This window comes from Cucurbita moschata, unplaced genomic scaffold (assembly GCF_002738365.1).
Source record: "Cucurbita moschata cultivar Rifu unplaced genomic scaffold, Cmos_1.0 Cmo_Scf00013, whole genome shotgun sequence".
Lineage (NCBI taxonomy): Eukaryota > Viridiplantae > Streptophyta > Magnoliopsida > Cucurbitales > Cucurbitaceae > Cucurbita > Cucurbita moschata.
Window position 1 is genome coordinate 4,730,408 of NW_019268529.1, and position 18,913 is coordinate 4,749,320.

Sequence of the window (18,913 nt, forward strand, 5' to 3'; positions counted from 1 at the left end):
ATTAATCAAAATGAGGTTGGTTGATGATGTGTTAACAAAAGCATAAATTTTTTTTAATTATTATTAATTTATTCATTAACAAATATAAATTTATTAATTTACAACAAAATGTAAAAGATTTGGGAGATTCTCAATTTAAAGAAGTCAATAAGAGATTTCAACAAAAAATAAATAAAGATTTGATTTTGCTAAAATTTTAAAAATTCCTTGTAAAAATTTATGGATTTAGGAATTGATGTCTTAAATAATAGAAAAGTGTAATTATTGAAATATGTGAATATATAAATATTTCAAAGAACATACAATTTTCAATATATTATAATACATTCATAATTTATACGAGTGCTAATAGAAAATTGATTATCGAGTTCATTTGTATTTATTAAAACTTATATATTGAGTAATAATACTGAAATTTATCAAGCTTGTTTATGAATTGAACTCAAGCTTGTTTATGAATTTATCAAATTTTACAATTCACTTGATGCATTGATGTATATTTTCTTTATATCGATAGAGAACAAACTTAATCTTAGTATTAACAAAAATACAATATCAATATCACTGTGACACCTGGGATAAAGAAACATGGGCAAATTAGCAATTTGGAGTTGAAATTATTGTCGAGAAAGATTACAAAGAAACATGAACTACAAATACAAATTCGAATACGATACAACAGGCGATTGCTGTTTTGCACGGCTTCCAACAAAGACACCACGCATTGAATTCAATCTGCAGAACACAAAGACAAACAACAAACAAAACAAAGACAATAACGACTACAAACAAATGAAAAATCGAAAAATACAATGGTGTGGTGAATTTAGTGCTGTTATTTAACTCCAACCTCCTAATTTGGCGAGAAGAAGCTGATGACAACACACAATTTCTGAGTTTTTCAGACTACATTCCCACATTATAAAAGGGATGTGTATAGTTAAACTCATATCAAGGAAACATGCTAAACAAAGTGAGTATTCAAGTAATAAAAATGGTAAAATAAACAAAATTTTGAATCAAGATTAAAATTAAATATGACTAAAAAAAGCCTCAGCGAAATCCATATAACTCATACAAATGTTATTCCACCAAGTAGGTTCTCCCTGAAACAGGGTCTTGGCTTCACAACATCTCAGAAAGTTGGATTGTATCATCAAAGGCTAAATCAAATTAAAAAAAACTCTTGTATCAAATGATTTCAACACGAAAAGGGTAAAAAAAATGGAAATTAAACTATTGTCTAAATATGGTGAACCCTCAGTTAAATCCATTGATATCATGTGAACAAGGCTTCACCAAGTAGGTTCTCCCTGAAACAGGGTCTTGGATCCACAATGTCTCAAACAAACGGATTGTATCATCATTGGAAAAATTGATATGCAGATTTAAGGCTCAGATAATATGTAACAGCTTTATCAATCATCAAATTCTGAAGCAGAACTGGCATATAAGCTGAAGTTCAATCATCACGGCCAGATTTGAAAGCAACAACTAAATTAGCGAAAATTAAATAAATTAATGATAGAAGAAATGTGGCTCATATTAAGAAATTCAACCATTTGTTTTTAAGTTTGCTTCATCGTATAACCTCGGAAGCGCGGATAATGTGTAATCATAGCCAACAACTCTCATCTATAACCCTTAAAGCGAAGCTTTTAAACAAGAAAACAAAACAACAACCCAGAAAAATCGATTCAAATTGGGATAAAAAGGTATATAGCGGAAGTTTTTAGAGGCACAAACATTGAAAAGATAGGCCCCCACGTGAACACCGCCGAAGATTAGATCTCGGCCTCTATGACTAGCTTCATTTTCATATGCTTTATCTGCAGAAAACAAGCTAAAGGTGTAGTGAGGCCCCCAATAATCCAATAAATTAAACAAAAACAAATTCAAGATTTTAAGATGGCTCTATATCCATGATAAAGGAATCTTGCCGTTATTTTGACACAAATAAGCCGTGGAGGCAAGGCTAACCTGCAACACTAAACGGCAGCACTCTAGCACGAGCAATGGGGCTATCACCGTCATGGAGATAATCAGAGTAGCCCGGGGTGCGTCGTGCAAATGTTAATTAAGAGTACAAAATTTCAAAAAGCGCTAAACCTTAATGCTTAAGGAGATCGCCCGCTCAGCCGACGAACCCTAGATCAACCTCGCCCTGAACGCACACTGGATGAAGGAATAGGGATACCTTGCGTGGTTTATATAGACTAAAACCCTAGAAAAGCTGGCGGCTTCTTGCTTCTGGGTGTCTCCAATGTTTAATTGGGCCGTGGCCCATAAAAACGATATGGCCCATGTATCCATGCCTTTTCTTTTCTTTCTTTTTTCTTTTTCTTTTTTTGTGAGATGAGGAAATTAGCTTTAATTTTAATGCGTTAAATTAAATATATTCTTAAAATACAGTTTTTTTTTTAAAAGACATATTTTTTTTATTCCAAAAAAACGATTTTTTTTCTAATATTCTAAAAAAATAAATTTATTTTTAATGGAAGAAAACAATTATTTTTTATTTCAATATTATTTTTACAACTTTATTTTTATTTTTTATTTATTACTATTGAAATGAAATGCAACTATGAAATCATTTGTTTTTTTTTTTAAATATAAATATAAATATATTTTAAAATTGATAAGCCTCTCATAAATAATATTTATTTTTTAAATTTATATGACTTGTACAGAGAGATCTCACATCGCTGTTAGAGAGGGGACGATTATTTATAAGAATTTTAAAATGTAGTATAATGACTTTAAAATATTTTTAATATCGAGAATATAAAAGAATAATAATCCAATATTTAGAATAAAATATATGTTCATTTATAATAATACAATTTATAAATCCATTCCAATACATATATAAATAGAACTCTATTTTAATTCAATCATTATTTTCAAAATTTCATATTTAAATTGTCCCACATTTTTGGGAGAATAACTGCGAGAAATACCGGGGCAGATTCGCCGTCGGAGAACCAATTTCGTGCCGATTAAAGATTGCGGCAAAGGATTTCTACCACAAAGATAAACCCCATCTCTCCCTTCATCCTACTTCACCGGCTTCACTCTTCGGGATCTGTAAACACCCACTTCCAAATTTCAACTCCGCTGCTGATCAGATTCAGTTCTTTGCTTCGGCATTTTCGCCTCATTCAAGTGGAAACTGTATTCTGGTGGCGATCGGTAATCCTGCAAGAGAATGAGGCGGAGGCCCCCGGATTTCCGAAGGCCTGCGAGGAGAAGACTATCCAACGCGTTTTGGTGGACTCTGTGTTTCGTTTCGGTTTTGCTCTTCGTTTTCGTTCTGTGCAAAGGGAGTCGGATTGAGTCCAGGCCTGTCTTAACTAGGGTAACGATCTCTTCTTTTTTTTCAGCTTTCTCCCCAATTTTGGGTGTGCGATGAGATTCGATTAGAATGTCGATTACCGGTTTTGTTAGTTCCAACAATTGGCTATGAATTGTTCAATATACTACTGAAATACGCATTAAAGTGTTATGAAATTCGGTTGATTCTTCTCAGCTACCCTGTGTAGCTCATGAGTTTTTGTTGATTTATGTCGTGCTAATCTGACAAGGGGAAATGCCATCTATGATCTGTTTTTAAGTATATCTTCATATTTGATCTCATGCCTCTGATTGTCTGGCTTTGAAGCTAGTTTGTCTGGGTTAATTTGTGACATGAACCAATTGAAGAAACTTCAAGAAATTGATATTTCCATGAAAGAATTACGATCAACTAGAATTTCAAGTAATTTGAGGATCTTGTGTGTCTTAGGTTCTTTGAATTGCTACTGCTACAGCAACAACCGTTTGCTAAATTTTGATATTTTTCTGCACTGTTATGTAGATGTCATATAGAAATGAAAGAATTGTGGAAGGCCTCAACGTTACTGAAGAAATGTTGAACCCCAGCTCTCTAGTCCGGCAACTCAGTGACCAAATTTCTCTAGCAAAAGCATTTGTTGTGATTGCAAAAGAGAGCAGCAATCTTCAGTTTGCTTGGGAATTAAGTGCTCAAATTCGGAATTCACAAATCCTCCTCTCAAATGCTGCAACGAGGAGAGCTCCTCTGAGGATTACAGAAGCAGAAACTGCAATCCGTGACATGGCACTGTTGTTGTACCAAGCCCAGCAACTTCATTATGATAGTGCAACGATGATCATGAAGTTGAAAGCTAAAATCCAGACTCTGGATGAAAAAATGAGCTCAATCAGTGACAAGAGTTCGAAATATGGACAAATTGCTGCTGAAGAAGTCCCCAAAAGTCTGTACTGCCTTGGCATTCGCCTGACCACGGAACGATTCAGAAACTTGAACTTACAGAGGAAGCTCAATGAAAAGAAGCAGATAGATACGAAACTTAACGATAACGATCTCTACCATTTCTGTGTATTCTCTGACAACATCCTGGCCACTTCAGTTGTTGTCAACTCGACTGCTTTGAATTCGAAAAATCCTGAAAGGGTTGTTTTCCATCTCGTAACTGATGAGGTCAATTATGCAGCAATGAAGGCCTGGTTCTCAATGAACAGTTTTAGAAGGGTGACTGTTGATGTTCAGAAGTTTGAGGATTTTAGCTGGTTAAATGCTTCCTATGTCCCAGTACTCAAGCAACTCCAAGACTCGGATACTCAGAACTATTATTTTTCTGGCAGTGGTGGTGATGGTCACACTCCGATCAAGTTTCGGAATCCCAAATATCTTTCAATGCTGAACCATCTCAGGTTCTATATACCAGAAGTTTTTCCTGCGCTTAAAAAAGTTGTGTTTCTTGATGATGATATTGTTGTCCAGAGAGATATTTCTGGTCTTTTCAGTATTAATTTGAACGGTAACGTAAATGGTGCGGTCGAGACATGCATGGAGACCTTCCACAGATATCATAAGTACTTAAACTACTCCCACCCCCTTATCAGGGAGCATTTTGATCCCGATGCTTGTGGATGGGCGTTCGGGATGAATGTTTTTGATTTGGTAGAGTGGAGGAAGAGAAATGTTACTGGCATTTACCATTACTGGCAGGAAAACAATGTCGATCGGACACTATGGAAACTCGGTACACTCCCACCTGGACTGCTTACATTCTATGGGTTGACAGAACCATTGGATCCCTCATGGCATGTGTTAGGATTGGGCTATACAAACGTCGATCCTCGGTTGATCGAGAAGGGCGCCGTGCTTCACTTTAATGGCAACTCGAAGCCATGGCTTAAGATTGGGATAGAAAAGTACAAGCCCCTTTGGGAGAAGTACGTTGACTATACTCATCCTCTATTGCAAAGCTGCAATTTCCATTGATTGAACATAGAAATTTGTTTTCCCCAGCCAAGATTGTTGTTTATGAATATCAAAACATCTGGGGACATGGTGCATGGACGTGCCATTTTATCACGAATTCAAGCATGACAAGTTGCTGTGACATGAATCTTTGAATATAGATAGCCTGATGTTTTGAAGTCAATTCCTGTCCTCGTGGGTTAGAGCGAACAACATTAGACCATTTCTGTTGTGCCACTAACAGCAGTTGATTCTATATTTGTATCAGTAGCAGTCATGCTGCTCCCCAGGGATAGGCATCCTAACTTATTTGAATTTGGATGTCTAGTTCTATGGAAGTTTGCAGCACTCCCTGTTATTTATGTATTGATGGATGCGTTCTTCCTTCCAAACCCTTTCTGAAATTTGGCTATTTCTTTCGAGATGATTTTGTAGGAGATATTGTCCTCCTTTAGACTTTCCCTTCGAAGGTCTACTCAAGGTTTTAAAATGGGGAGAGATTATTACATCTACTCTATATGGGATCTCACAATCCCCCCTAGTGTCCAGCTCTAATACCATTTGTAATGGCCCAAGATTGTCGTTAGAAGATATTGTACTCTCTGAACTTTTCCTTCAAAGGTCTACTAAAAAATGGGAGAGATTTTTACATCTACTCTATGTGGGATCTCACAATCCACTTCACACACCCCTAGCGTCTGGCTCTAATATCATTTGTAATGGCCTAAGCTTGTTGTTAGAAGACATTGTTCTTTCTGAACTTTTCCTTCAATGGCTCCCCTCGTTGTAAAACGTATCCATTTTTACCCCCTTTATAAGAAATGCTTATTCGGATCTCACCATTTTCATCTTATCTAGAAAACATTTACATTTTTTAGTCAAATTCTAAACAAAAGTAAATTTTTAAAGTCATCTTCAACAAGTATTTGATTTTTTATTTTTGAAAACTTAAGAAGGGCCTTGAGTTTTTGATGTCCATCAACTTATAGTGTTACATAATCTATTGGTGCAATTAAGTTTTTACTGGACCAGCATGAGGTGAGACCAAAACTAACGATAATATATATTTTTAGACTTTTTAAATATTTAAAGATATTTTTATTTATGGGTATTTTTCTTAATTTAGTTTTTTTTATAGGAAAATAAATAAACAAACAAGGGTAGGAGGGTTAATGCGACGTCGTCTGCATTTGCTTGTGATTGTTTTGAAGCGCTCGGGTCTCTATTTCTTTGCTCCGTTTCGCTGTATCAGTGTCCTTGATCTCTCTTTCTCAGTGTAGGGAAGAAAATCTGAATCCATGGCTACCTTAGCGGCTACAGCAGTTCGTCAAGCCAGAGCCCTAACTCGGGTTTCCTCTCCTCAGTCAACCGCCACCCTTAATCAAAGGCGCGGTCTCGCTGGCGCTGCCGGTAGGTTTCATCTCTCGCTCGCATTCTTACGCATTTAGATCATCTGCTTATGTACCAATCCCATTTTCGGGTTTGTTCATTTTTTTTCTGACGAATTTTTGGTGTTTCGTTTCGAAATGGTAATCGTGGTCATATACTCCTTTCCCCGAGTTCTGTTTTAGGGTTGGCTAGCATTGATATGAGGATCTTGAAAATATGAAATGAATGTGCGAATTATTTTAGTTGTTGGAATGCGTTTTCCTAATTTGAGAACCCAATTTTGTAAGCGCAGATTTCACTCTTATTCTTCGATAACGAGGGTTCGTTGTCTAGAATTGAAAAGTGTGTGCTACATATAATTTAACTCAATTATGCATTGGAAACTTTGATATGAAATTTAAGATCCCTTTATAACCATTTCGTTTTTGTAAATTAAGCGTCCACCTATGAGAATTATACTTTTTGCATTTTTTTAATTTTGAAAGCTTGTTTTTTCCTTCTACAATTTGACTAAGAATTCAAACAATTATTTAAGAAAGGTAAAAACCACCATAAAGAAATGGTTTTCAAACGGGCCTAAAATTTGTATTTTTCTCGCACATGGTTACCTTATCGCTTGGTTTCATTGGGGACTGTCACTTTGCTATCGCCCTCATGGTGAAGAATAGAACAGGTAAAGTGAAATATAATGAAGGCATGTAAGTACTTTTTTCTGGGGAAAGAAACAATTCCATTTATGCATGAAATTACCAAAGAAGGGAGAAACCTCAAAGGGAGATGATTACAAAAAATCTCTCATGCTATGTAGGGCATGGTTGAGAGTGGTTTTAAGAACATGCCCATAGTTTTCTTTAAAATTAAACTTTCAGATTTTGTTTACAAGAATGCACTCTACACATGCATTTGAGCTCCTCTTGTAGTTCCTTTTGTAGTGTTTATATTGTGTTGGAAGAAGGATGAACCAATAGTCAAACATTAAAAGAAAAAAAGGGAAACATCAAAAGATGAAAGAATAATCCTTTTTCTTGTAAGTTTTGACTCTCTTTGTTGATATTTGCAGACCAACATGGACCGCCGAAGGTTAACTGTTGGCAAGATCCTATGAGCCCATCTAAATGGAAGGAAGAGCATGTGAGACTTACTGTTCTATATGAAATTAGTAGCTTCTTTTTCTTTCCGTTCTTTTGTTTTCCTGTCTTTTTCTTTTTTGACTTCCTATTTTATCTCAACAAGTAGTAGGATTTAATAATGAAACTAACAAAAATATTAACATTCTTAAGTTTTCTAACCAGGGTCTCTTTTTAATCTGTAATCAACTCAACAAAATACTCGATTTTATTGCTTAAGAGATAGGACGCAAGGGCACAGTTTGTAGTGTCAGTATTATAGACCAGTCTTTATTAATTTAGCTATAATTTGGAATTTATGGGATCGAATTAGGGCTAAATGCAGCTGTTTGTCTCATTGTATTACTTGTTTCTCTTCGCTCTGCATAGGATTTGATGTTGAAAATTATAATTCCTTTAAGTCAATATTTACACTGAAACTTATGAGTTTTATGCAGTTATGCACTCCTCTCCTTAAGTCTTCCTGTCGTGGAGAATAAATAAATGACGTGAATATCATACCTGTGCCGTATTTAGCTAATGAGCAAATTGAACTTGTTCTGACGGGATTGTGGACTTTTGCAGTTTGTGATTGTCTCTCTATCTGGATGGGGTCTACTTTTCTATGGAGGGTACAAGTTCTTTACCGGGGGCAAGGGAAAGAAGGATGAGGTACTTCTTTCCTTATTATCTATGCGCTCTTAATACTTAAACCGTCTTGGAAGTATTACAGGTGCTGTTAACTGAATATTATTTAATGATCATTGATTGGTGTTTATGCCTCATATTTCTGACGGAGTCAGCTTAAAAGTGCTGCCCTAGCGCTTTTCTTGGTTTTACCTTCATTTTAGCTGAGTAATTTTCTAATTTCCATGTCAGATGTAACGTGAAATGTTAGAAATAGGAAATGTTAAACCCGCCTGGAGTATTCTGGAATATTTGAAAATATAATACAAGGTCTAGAATTTATGTTTGTCAAGCAACATTAGACTACAATTGTTAGGCTCCTGTTGTCTGGAAAATGAAAAACATTTACCCGATTTCTCTCCTCTAATAACGTTACAGGATTATATCGTTTGCAAGTACGTCTACTTTTTGAATCATTTGGATCATTAGACATTGAGTATTTGTAACTTGTAACAGTATGAAGGTGGCGTAGTACAACCTAGATGTATCATTATGTAACTTTACACATGAATTTTTTCACAAGCTTTTGCTTCTCTCCTAAGTTTTTGCCCTTTGCTTTCAGAAACCTGGGGCAGCATCATAACGAGCTGAGCTATGGACATTTTCCGGCTGTTCTGAAGTTCTCCCCGAAATAATGTATACCTTAGACCTCTTGCTGTCTGCAATTTCATTTCACTCTTGAATTGTTTCTCGTATATGATCCTATCTCGTAGTTTTTTTCTCGACATTTTAGTTGTTTCATGCACGAAAGTCCTATATCTAATAATACAATTTGCCCCCAACACCTCATTCATAGAGTTCGAAGGGAGGGAATTTGTGCTCCGGAGCTTGTGATTGAACCAAGGCATTTTTGAGTAAAAAAAAACTCGGTTGATTGCTTTTTTTCGGATGACAGGTAACGAACGTTACGATGTGAATTGCTTTTTTTTTTCTTCAATTTCACAGTTAATGTGAAAGTAGTCGAGTAGAAAGTCTAGGTTTGATTACTCATAATTTAGTAACATGATCGAGCAAGCTCTATGCACTACAACACAACTAACACAACACCCATTTGCCTACTCAAATTATCAAAAAATAAACAACACTTGCATTTGATTTAGAACTCGTCCTCTGTCTCTTCCTTGTTTGTTTCTTCTTTAACGTCATCGCCCACATGAGAATTGGATTCCCTATTGAAATGACCATCGTCGTCCTGTTCTTGTTCCTGTTTTTCTTCACTTTTCTTCACTTTTAGCTCATTCTCTTCATCTGGGTTTTGCTTAATGCTATCATCTCCCACATCAGAATTGGATTCCCTATTCAATTCTTCTTCTTTTAACCTTTTGTTTTCCTCTTCTCTAGCTTCCTCTGGGTACTCTTTCATTTTCTCCTCATTGAATGTCCCTCCCTTAATGAACTTCCTATTGGTCGTGCTAGTAGCCACACTGTCTTCCAAATTTCTGTTGTTTTCCTGCTTCCTTTTCTTCGAAATCAGTCTCCATCCGTTATCCCCCGACCTTTTCTTGGCGATGTATCTCCATCTTTTTCCTCTCATCTTTCTCGTATGCCCATATTTGCCTGTTTCTGTTTTCATCTTCATCCCATCATTCAGGATCTTATCAGCTCTCTGATTTTCAATTGCTTCAGAATCATTACCTTCTTCCCCCTTGTGATCGTTGGTGATCTTAGATTCCTCGCCATCATCTTCAGAGCTCACTTGCTTCTGCACTTTCGCACCCTCTTTCTCCCTTCTTTCAGGGGTTTCCTCTGACTTTTGAGTTTCAGTTTCAGTTTCAGTTTCATCTCTTTTTGAAGTGCTTCCCTCGCTGAAGTCTGGTTTACTCTCTCCTCTGTTATTCTTCATTGATTCTAGCAATATCTCGCTTTGTTCTTCAATCTTTATTGAATCTTCATGTGGGTCTGATGGATCATTAGCAGCCACAGCTCCACGAGACTTAAGTCGACGTCTCAAATCCTCCAACTCATCTTCCTTTTGCTTGAGGCGTTGAGTTAGAACAACCACTTGAGAATTTTCATTCCCATTTTCAGTCTCTTTCTCCCTCAACATCTTGATCTCACTCTGCTTCTCTTGGAGTGCAATTCTTATGATCTTCTGCTCGTCTCGGAGCGAGTCGATGGTCGATTGCAACTCCAGCAGCCTCCTATCAAGTTCCATTTTCTGGGTTCGGAGCAAAAACATCGATTCTTTTATGTCTTCATTGTTCTTCTCTAATTCCTTACTCCGATCTCTTTCCTTCTGTTCGTTCAACACAAGAAAGGTTAAGAAATGATAGTACTACACAAGCGTGGCATTCATAGACAGAGAGATAACACATGCATGAACGAGACAGACATAAAGAGTTGACCTGGAAGAGGAGTTGAAAGGAATGGAGATCTTCGTCTGTGCGCTTGAGGAGAAGGTTGCATATGCGCCTTTCTCTGAACTTATGAAGGAGCATGACTCCAAGCAAGGCTGCCCCAAATGCAACCAGCAGCATCAGAGCGTAAGGCCTTCCTCTGCTGTTGCTGAGCTTGCTGTGAACCCCTGCAACCACACCCATTTTAGAAGAAGAAGAAGAAGAAGAAAAGTTTGGGAATTTGGGGGTGTTCTTGAAGAAGGAGAAATGGGTTATTAATTTATATGGAAAATGGAGGTTGCTTTGCTTGTCATGTAAAAAGACTACTCTGTCTGTCTCGTATGCAAGGCAGCGGAGTTGACAAGGCAGAGGGAGCATGGGCACTGCGCCCAAACCGCTGATTTTGGATGCTATATTTCTCTTTGCTCCGTTCTTTTTCTAATCTCTCTATCTTAACCCCATTTTTATTCTTCTTTCTTCCCAATCAAACAAGGTCATTTTGAACTAAAAATGTTCAAAATGATGAATCAATGTCGACTATAACATGTCAAATGTGTCTCAAAAAGTAAGAACACCAAACAAAACACACTCAAAATTAATTCGATTTATTCACACAAAATCACAAATGTTTTGAATTCGCAATAAGACATTATTTTTCTTAATTTGAATTGAACAGTAATCCGTCTATTTTCGACACCAATCCATAGTTAACGCATTGTGTTTTTTTAAGATTTGATTTGGGTTCTTGAAAAGTGATTTGATTTGGGTTCTTGAAAAGCTACGTTTGTTGGTATTTGCACTTATAATTGTATTGGGTTTTTTAGTTTAAAAAGGTATATTGTGATGTAACGTAGAAAGGCATCAATATAATGCATCTATACGTTATTTCTATACATGAACTGAATGATCTTAATACTCCAAAAGTTTTAGTTTTTAGATAACACGTGAAAATAGCTATTTTTATGCTTTTGCTGGAAGCACTACCTCTAGCTTTTTTGACTTTTCTATTTCTTTCTTTTGAAGAAAAATCTATTTTTTAATTAATTACGGGATTCCATATTAAATTAAATTTATTCGTCAATTCTTACACTAAAAGAATAGATATTAACAATCTATTGGATGAAACTAAAAGCTTAATAAAATTGGAATTGATTCTCAAAAGAAAAAAAAAAAAAAAAGATGAGTGGGCTGTCTCTGAAAACCCTCGGGCTGGACTACCGTCAAAGCCGCCAAAAGCACCCCAATTTGGAGACTGCCCGGATGTCCCAATGCCTAGAGAGGATTGAGCTCTCTTGATTTTGGCGGAAGAGAACCGCCCTCGTGGACAAGACCCCCTCTTTGCTAAAATTGAAGCTACCCCAGCAGCCCCAACAGGTAAAATTTACAAATAAACAAGTTTTCCTTTTCTCGATAAATTAGTTTCCATGGACGACATCTTCGATTCCTCCCTCAATCTTGAAGAGACCCATTTGAAGGAAGGCTACGCCGAGGGCTACAAAGACGGCCTAGTCGCTGGCAAAGAAGAGGCAAAACAAGTAGGCCTCAAAGTTGGTTTCGAGGTCGGCGAGGAAATTGGGTTCTTCAGAGGGTGTGTGGACGTCTGGAAATCTGTTATTCTGATCGACCCAGAACGGTTTTCGAGTCGGGTTCAGAAGAGTGTGAAGCAGATGGAGGAGTTGGTAGAACAATACCCGCTTCAGGACCCTGAGAATGAGCAAGTTCAGGAGCTGATGGAAGGATTGAGGCTCAAGTTCAGAACGATTTGCGCCACTCTGGGTGTCAAATTAGAGTATAGTGGCCATCCTAAATCGGCTTCAGATGGAAAAGAGATCTTTTAGGAGATTTCACAGCTGGTGATGAAACGATTGGTGAAATTTGGGAGCTTTAGATGATTGTTTACTCTCTTCTTACACTTAATAACAACTCTCTGCTTCATCTTTTGTGGAGAGGTCCTTTGGTTGCGGTGTTAAGGCGGGCTGTGTTGTTTGCATTTTTACATTTTGTTTCTGTTATAATTTGAAAATAGGAAATTGGAAAGATAATTCCATAATGAAAAATATTTCTTGTTTCAAGTTTATCGTACTAATGACATTCACACTTGTTATATTTTGGATATGTTGTAACACCACCGGTAGATATTGTTCACTTTGGCCTGTTTACGTTCGTTAGCCTCATAGTTTGAAAATGCGTCTACTAGGGAGATATTTCCACATCGTTATCAAGAATGTTTGGTTACCCTAAAACATCAAGAGGTGTACCATTGAGTATGATGGTCCCTCAAGGGGGTGGATGGTGAGAGACCACATCGGTTGGAGAGGAGAACGAAACATTCCTTACAAGAATGTGGAAACCTCTCCCTAGTAGACGCGTATTAAAATCATGAGGCTGACAGCGATTCGTGATGGGTCAAAGCGAACATATGTAAGCGGTAGGCTTGGGCTGTTACATATGTTGAGCATTTTTCATTTCGTGCTTAGATGAACGCACGTGCAGCATTGCTTGACTGTTCAAATAATGTTGGATTGGCTGGATAAATGAGTTTTTTTTTTTAATCAAAGATAAATTCTAGGCACAAAGTTGCATCTTTCAGCTACTAGTTGTTACATGTACATACAATTTTGTGCAGCTAGTGACCTGCAGTAGGGAGAAAGTAATGTCAAAATTGGCTCTTGCTTGCTGCAAGGTTTACATATCTGAAAGCAGAAACAAGGCTGCGCTGGAGTCAATTGAACAAGCTGCCAAGCTCTTCCCTGAAGCACCCATTATCAACAAGCTCACGAATGAGGTTTACAATAGAGTTGGGTATACCCTTGTTTCCAAGCTCCCATCAAAGCCATCTATAAAGCCATGTTCTCTGAGAAGTGCAGTCCTGAACATGGTTAAGGCTGCATTTTCGGCAATCGACTTGGACTCGCATTGTGGCAGCCACCCACGACTCGGAGTTGTAGATCATACATGCTTATATCCTTTGGCCTTTGCTTCCTTGCACGATGCAGCTGCAATTGCAAAATCTCTGGCAGCTGATGTTGGATGTGGCCTACAAGGTTTGTTCTTTGCACACCATACCATAATGTTAAATTTTAGGCTGTGAAAATGAGAGGAATGCTAACTTCAGTGGCATTTCCATTCATATGATCAGCTGATAAAACAGTGACATAAACTTCTGCTCTGTATTTCTCTCAACTTTTTTCATGCGCTTCTTTAAGGCAGTGTTCACATGTTAGATATGATCTTGTTCCTTGCCTCTTTTCAAAGAAGACATTCGATTCTAAGACTCCTAACCTTAATGCTGTGCTTGTGCTTTTGCTCATGCCTACTGCTAGCAGATATTATCCTCTTTGGGCTTTTCCTTCTCAACTTTCCCTCAAGGTTTTAAAATGTGTCCACTGGGGAGAGGTTTCCACATCTTTATAAGAATGTTTCGTTTCCCTTTCCAACTGACCTAGCGGACGTGTTTTGTATAAAAGGTTTTAAAATGTGTTCCCTAGGGAGAGGTTGTTACAAATGGTATCAGAGTCAGACACTGAGCGGTGTGCTAGTGAGAAGCTGGGCTCCCAAGAAAGGTGGATCGTGAGATTCCACATCGGTTAGAGAGGGGAACAAGGCATAGCTTATAAGGGTGTGGAAACCTCTCCCTAATGGATGTGTTTTAAAATGGAGAAGTTCGGAAAGGAAAACTCAAAGAGGACAATATCTGCTAGCGGCGAGCTTGGACTATTACACTTTAGAAGCTAGACTTTGTCAAAAAACCAAATATCGTTGCGTTAGGTTTTTCCAAGAGTTTCATGCTATCAATTGCCTTGTGTTATCCTTCTGTCAATTATATTCTGAGGTGCTGGTGATCTAAACTATAGCCTGCAGTCCCAACATTTCTATATGGAGCGGCTCATGAAGAGGGAAGGAAGCTAGCCACGATCCGAAGAGAGCTGGGTTATTTCAAGCCAAATTCTGATGGCTTATGGGCTGGAGGGCTGAAATCAGATTCATTGCCACTAAAGCCAGATGAGGGTCCAGCTGAAGCAAGTAAAGCAAAAGGGGTCATCGTGATAGGAGCAACAGAGTGGGTTGATAACTACAACATCCCGATCTTCTCTACCGATATCGTCGCTGTTCGTAACATTGCAAAGCAAGTCAGTGAGAGAGGAGGTGGGCTTCCTTCAGTTCAAGCAATGGCCCTTGCTCATGATGAAGGTGTGATTGAGGTGGCTTGTAATTTGCAACAACCAAGTAAAGTGGGAGGAAAAATGGTTCAGCAGGAGGTTGAACGGCTTGCAGAAAGTGAGGGATTAGGTGTGGGGAAAGGTTACTTCACAAGCCACTCGCAAGAGGCTATGATAGAAAGGTACCTCAAACTTCTTTCTACTATGTAATCTTGAAGTAACTTAAGATTTTTGCTTGATCTCTTATATTCTGTGTATCTTATGCTTTGGATCTTATACGAGATCTTGATATCGAGCTGAATGTTTTGATCTTTTGAGTACAAAATACAAGCCCACCAATAAAGTTGTGAAACCTTTCCCTAACAGATGTGTTTTAAAAATTTTGAGGGAAAGTCCGAAAGAGAAAGTCTAAAGAGGACAATATTTGTTAGCAGTGTGTTTGAGTTGGTACAAATGGTATTAGAGTCAGACACCGGACAATATGCCTATGAGGACATTAGGCCTCTAGGAGAGGTGGATTGTGAGATCCCACATTGGTGGGAGAGAAGAATGTAGACGTTGGATCCCAAGGGGTGGATTTGTGAGATTCCACATTGATTGAAGAGTAGAACGAAACATCTCTTATAAAGGTGTGAAAATCTCTCCTTAAAAAATATGTTTTAAAGCAGACAATATTTAGTAACGGTGAATTTAGGTTGTTACATCAGACCAAAAAAATAAAATATAAGCCTTTTATCAGATTTGTATAACAGTAATGTTATTGAGCTCTCTAAGCAAACAGTGTTCATTGAATTGTCTTATTACAATGATTTTTTAAGAGAAATATGGACGATCTATGAATCCAAATGTGAAGCATAAGATGAACGAGAGGTTGAAATTGAAGGACACGACATCGGAACATAAAGCATAATCTTATCTATTGCTATTGAATGTCCGATGTATGTATGATTCGCTGTTATCCACATCGCTATCCACGCACTGATGACTGTTCATTATTTAATGTAACTTTCAAGTTTAGGTTTTTAATTTTCATTTCTTAAATAAATTCTCGAATTTTTTAATTTTTTGTGTGCCATAGATCTCGACATATTCTACATTTTCTTACAAAATTGAGGAATTTGTTGAATTTTGTGGCCTAAGCATAACACAATTGTCTATCCTTGTACAAGGTTTCACATCGATAGGAAAAGGACGTGAAAAAGATGTGGAAACATCTCTCTAGTAGACGTATTTTAAAAACATTGGTAGGTAGTTCGAAAAGGAATGCCCCAAAAGGATAATATCTGCTAGTGGTGAGATTAGACTGTTACAAATAGTATCAAAGTCAAACGCCGAACGGTGTTTTAGTAAGGACGTTGGGTCCTGAAAGGGGTAGATTGTGAGGTTCCACATCGGTTGGGGAGGACAACGAAGCATTCTTCATTGGGTGGAGTGTCTGCGAGGACACTGACTCTAAAGGGGGATGGATTGTGAGATTCCACATCGGTTAGAAAGGAAAACGAAACATTCTTTACAAGAGCGAGCGGAGAAACCTCTCACCCCAAATGGAAAGTCGAAAGATGATACTGTTGAACAAAATGAAGCATTGAGCACGTGGATGGATTAGAAAATGAAGGAAAAGTCGTCTGGTTTTTTAGCAGACGGAGGACGCTGAATAAGACTGGTAGCCGCTCCAGACATAGTGACTTGGGACACAATCGCAGCACTCCATTTGGGTGACTTTAAAGTTGTTAGAACTCACGGGTTCACATCTCCCCCGACCCCCAAAATCCCCCTTTTAAAACCTCACCCTCTTCCCCCTAATCTGCAACAAACAACCACTCTATCAGATTCACACCTACAAATGGCTTTCAATCTCACCGCCAAGGTAAACACTCTGTTTCTCTATCCCAACCTCTGTTTTCTTTTCTGATCTTCTGTTCATTTCAGGACAAGAGAATAAGCTTGGAGCAAAAGGAACTTCTGTGTTGCAAATACTACGTTTCTGAATCCCGCAATCGCTCTGTACTGGAAGCCATCGAGAGAGCTGTAAGCCAAGACCCAGATTCTGTAATCGTCAACAAATTCGAAGACAGAGCTTACAACAGGACCAGATACACCATCGTCTCCTACGTCGTCCACGACGCTAAAGGAAACGCCATTTACAGCCCATTGCACCAAACAGTTCTGGCCATGACTGAGGTTGCTTTCGCTGACATCAACCTCGAGTCCCATTCTGGCGCTCACCCTCGTCTTGGAGTCGTCGACGACATCGTTTTCCATCCCCTGGCTCGGGCGTCACTTCACGAAGCCGCTTGGCTCGCTAAGGCGGTCGCTAAGGATATGGCCACTATGTTTCAAGGTCTCTATATGATTCAAAATCAAAACTTTTTAATGGGAATTTCGTCTTAGTGTTGAAATCGTTTGTGATTTTGTGCAGTGCCTGTTTTTCTGTACTCTGCGGCTCATCCAAGCGGGAAGGCGCCGGACGATTTGAGACGGGAGCTTGGGTATTTCCGGCCGAATTACAATGGGAATCAATGGGCTGGGTGGTCGATGCCGGAAACTTTGCCGGAAAAGCCTGATGAAGGTCCGAATTCTGTATCTCGAGAGAGGGGAATTACAATGATCGGTGCGCGTCCGTGGACGGCGATGTACAATGTTCCGATATTGTCGACCGATGTGGCCGCCACTCGGAGAATAGCGCGGATGGTGAGCGCTAGAGGAGGAGGGCTGCCGACGGTGCAAACCATAGGGCTTCTTCACGACGATGAGACGACGGAGATAGCCTGCGTTTTGCTGGAGCCCAACCAGATCGGAGCCGATCGTGTCCAGAGACGGGTAGAGGTTCTTGCCGCCCAATTTGGGTTGGAAGTTGAGAATGGTTATTTCACCGATTACTCGCCGGAGATGGTTGTCGAGAAATACTTGAATTTGATCGCCGGAGATCACTGATTACCAATGATTTCTGTAATGGAGATTCGGATTTCGTAATAAAATGGAAATGGAAATTGTAAAAATACAGAATAATTGAAGCTCTACAATAATCTGCCTTTTTTTTTTTTTAATATTAATGTAAAAAAAATAGAAAATAAAAGTCAATAATTTATCTTGAATTATTTAAACAAAGTTTGAAAAAATAAAATGATACATTATTATTATTTTTTAATTTCTCATCTAATTATAAAAAGACCATTCGGGAAATAGTCCCTTTTTTATTTTTTCTTTTATGGAATTAATTTTATTGGAAACGTATTTTTTGGGTTTATTGATAAAGACTATTTAAAATTATCTTAAAACTCTGTTCTTGTGAGTCGTGTTTCTCTATGTTGAAAATAATTTAAATTATTTTTTAAAATAATTAAATTATTGTTGGTAGTATCGGTATAATAATTGAAATTAGTTAATATTTTTTTTATGTTTATTCTTTTGTGTCTTTTTCCATGTCATCAAGTAGAAGAAAACAAGTGTATTGAAAAAACAAATCCTAAAAAATCTAAATTAGAACGGTTAATTCAATACACAAAAAAAGTAATTATTGTATATTATTTTTTAATGGAAAATTTTAGAATTCTAATTAATTAATTTTAAAATACTTCAAATTCATAAGAATTTATTAAATAATTTAAAAGTTTATGGATTAAATAAATTTAAAATTTAAAACTAATTAGACCAAAATATGGTTTATAATATTACGTAATAAATAAGGGACAAGAAATCTATTATTATATTTTATATCCAATTGGTTGATCATGACGAATGAAAAGGATTCCTCTTAAAACATGCTTTTTTTTTTCTTTTTATTCTATGAACATAATTTTTAAAAATTTAAATTTTTATATAAAAACATAATATTCCACTTTAAAAAAATTCAATCTTCTTATTCAAATGAAAACTATAATATATGATATTCGGTTGATGAAGACAAACTTCGCTAAGGTTCGAGAAACTATAAAATCGGGCAAAAAA

The 18,913-nt window shown here is 37.4% G+C and overlaps 6 protein-coding genes and 6 non-coding genes across 17 annotated transcripts; 4 read left to right on the forward strand and 8 right to left on the reverse strand.

Moving 5' to 3' along the window:
• Positions 1–514: 514 nt before the first annotated feature.
• Positions 515–2,178, reverse strand: LOC111451316. Of its 3 annotated transcripts, XM_023091692.1 has the most exons (4): positions 1,922–2,178; positions 1,747–1,843; positions 1,053–1,163; positions 515–735 (listed from the first exon to the last, which is right to left on the reverse strand). In XM_023091692.1, exons 1-4 carry the CDS (start codon positions 2,032–2,034, stop codon positions 634–636), a joined length of 423 nt encoding a protein of 140 aa, XP_022947460.1. In that variant the 5' UTR covers positions 2,035–2,178; the 3' UTR covers positions 515–633. The 3 variants fall into 3 exon arrangements, 1 of the variants encoding a protein (XP_022947460.1); XR_002711958.1 differs by lacking the exon at positions 1,053–1,163 and having other exon boundaries at positions 1,747–2,178; XR_002711957.1 differs by having other exon boundaries at positions 517–1,843; positions 1,981–2,178.
• LOC111451891 lies at positions 823–928 on the reverse strand. Its single transcript, XR_002712049.1, has one exon. It is a non-coding gene; the product is annotated as a small nucleolar RNA snoR97 (small nucleolar RNA).
• On the reverse strand, positions 1,051–1,164 carry LOC111451883. The gene has a single exon (XR_002712041.1). It is a non-coding gene; the product is annotated as a small nucleolar RNA Z278 (small nucleolar RNA).
• LOC111451882 lies at positions 1,258–1,371 on the reverse strand. Its single transcript, XR_002712040.1, has one exon. It is a non-coding gene; the product is annotated as a small nucleolar RNA Z278 (small nucleolar RNA).
• On the reverse strand, positions 1,389–1,481 carry LOC111451881. The gene has a single exon (XR_002712039.1). It is a non-coding gene; the product is annotated as a small nucleolar RNA Z223 (small nucleolar RNA).
• LOC111451898 lies at positions 1,537–1,624 on the reverse strand. The gene has a single exon (XR_002712055.1). It is a non-coding gene; the product is annotated as a small nucleolar RNA U36a (small nucleolar RNA).
• Positions 1,932–2,070, reverse strand: LOC111451899. Its single transcript, XR_002712056.1, has one exon. It is a non-coding gene; the product is annotated as a small nucleolar RNA snoR134 (small nucleolar RNA).
• Positions 2,179–2,923: 745 nt separating the features above from the next.
• Positions 2,924–6,109, forward strand: LOC111451308 (probable galacturonosyltransferase 10). The gene is made up of 2 exons (XM_023091681.1): positions 2,924–3,358; positions 3,857–6,109. Exons 1-2 carry the CDS (start codon positions 3,209–3,211, stop codon positions 5,306–5,308), a joined length of 1,602 nt encoding a protein of 533 aa, XP_022947449.1. The 5' UTR covers positions 2,924–3,208; the 3' UTR covers positions 5,309–6,109.
• Positions 6,110–9,426: 3,317 nt separating this feature from the next.
• Positions 9,427–11,050, reverse strand: LOC111451310 (golgin subfamily A member 6-like protein 22). The gene is made up of 2 exons (XM_023091684.1): positions 10,815–11,050; positions 9,427–10,705 (listed from the first exon to the last, which is right to left on the reverse strand). Exons 1-2 carry the CDS (start codon positions 11,007–11,009, stop codon positions 9,566–9,568), a joined length of 1,335 nt encoding a protein of 444 aa, XP_022947452.1. The 5' UTR covers positions 11,010–11,050; the 3' UTR covers positions 9,427–9,565.
• Positions 11,051–11,917: 867 nt separating this feature from the next.
• LOC111451312 (formimidoyltransferase-cyclodeaminase-like) lies at positions 11,918–16,543 on the forward strand. 4 transcript variants are annotated; one of them, XM_023091686.1, is made up of 4 exons: positions 11,918–12,179; positions 13,432–13,849; positions 14,667–15,147; positions 16,044–16,125. In XM_023091686.1, the coding sequence occupies exons 2-4, from the start codon at positions 13,459–13,461 to the stop codon at positions 16,102–16,104; spliced, it is 933 nt and encodes a 310-aa protein (XP_022947454.1). In that variant the 5' UTR covers positions 11,918–12,179; positions 13,432–13,458; the 3' UTR covers positions 16,105–16,125. The 4 variants fall into 4 exon arrangements, with proteins under 4 accessions (XP_022947454.1, XP_022947457.1, XP_022947455.1 ...); XM_023091689.1 differs by lacking the exon at positions 16,044–16,125 and adding an exon at positions 16,135–16,543 and having other exon boundaries at positions 11,919–12,179; XM_023091687.1 differs by lacking the exon at positions 16,044–16,125 and adding an exon at positions 15,784–16,024 and having other exon boundaries at positions 11,919–12,179.
• LOC111451317 (oral cancer-overexpressed protein 1 homolog) lies at positions 12,115–12,909 on the forward strand. Its single transcript, XM_023091693.1, has one exon. It carries the CDS (start codon positions 12,230–12,232, stop codon positions 12,641–12,643), a length of 414 nt encoding a protein of 137 aa, XP_022947461.1. The 5' UTR covers positions 12,115–12,229; the 3' UTR covers positions 12,644–12,909.
• A 111-nt stretch (positions 16,544–16,654) lies between the features above and the next one.
• LOC111451311 (glutamate formimidoyltransferase-like) lies at positions 16,655–17,964 on the forward strand. Its single transcript, XM_023091685.1, has 3 exons — positions 16,655–16,832; positions 16,895–17,306; positions 17,385–17,964. The coding sequence occupies exons 1-3, from the start codon at positions 16,809–16,811 to the stop codon at positions 17,897–17,899; spliced, it is 951 nt and encodes a 316-aa protein (XP_022947453.1). The 5' UTR covers positions 16,655–16,808; the 3' UTR covers positions 17,900–17,964.
• The last annotated feature ends 949 nt before the right edge of the window (positions 17,965–18,913 follow it).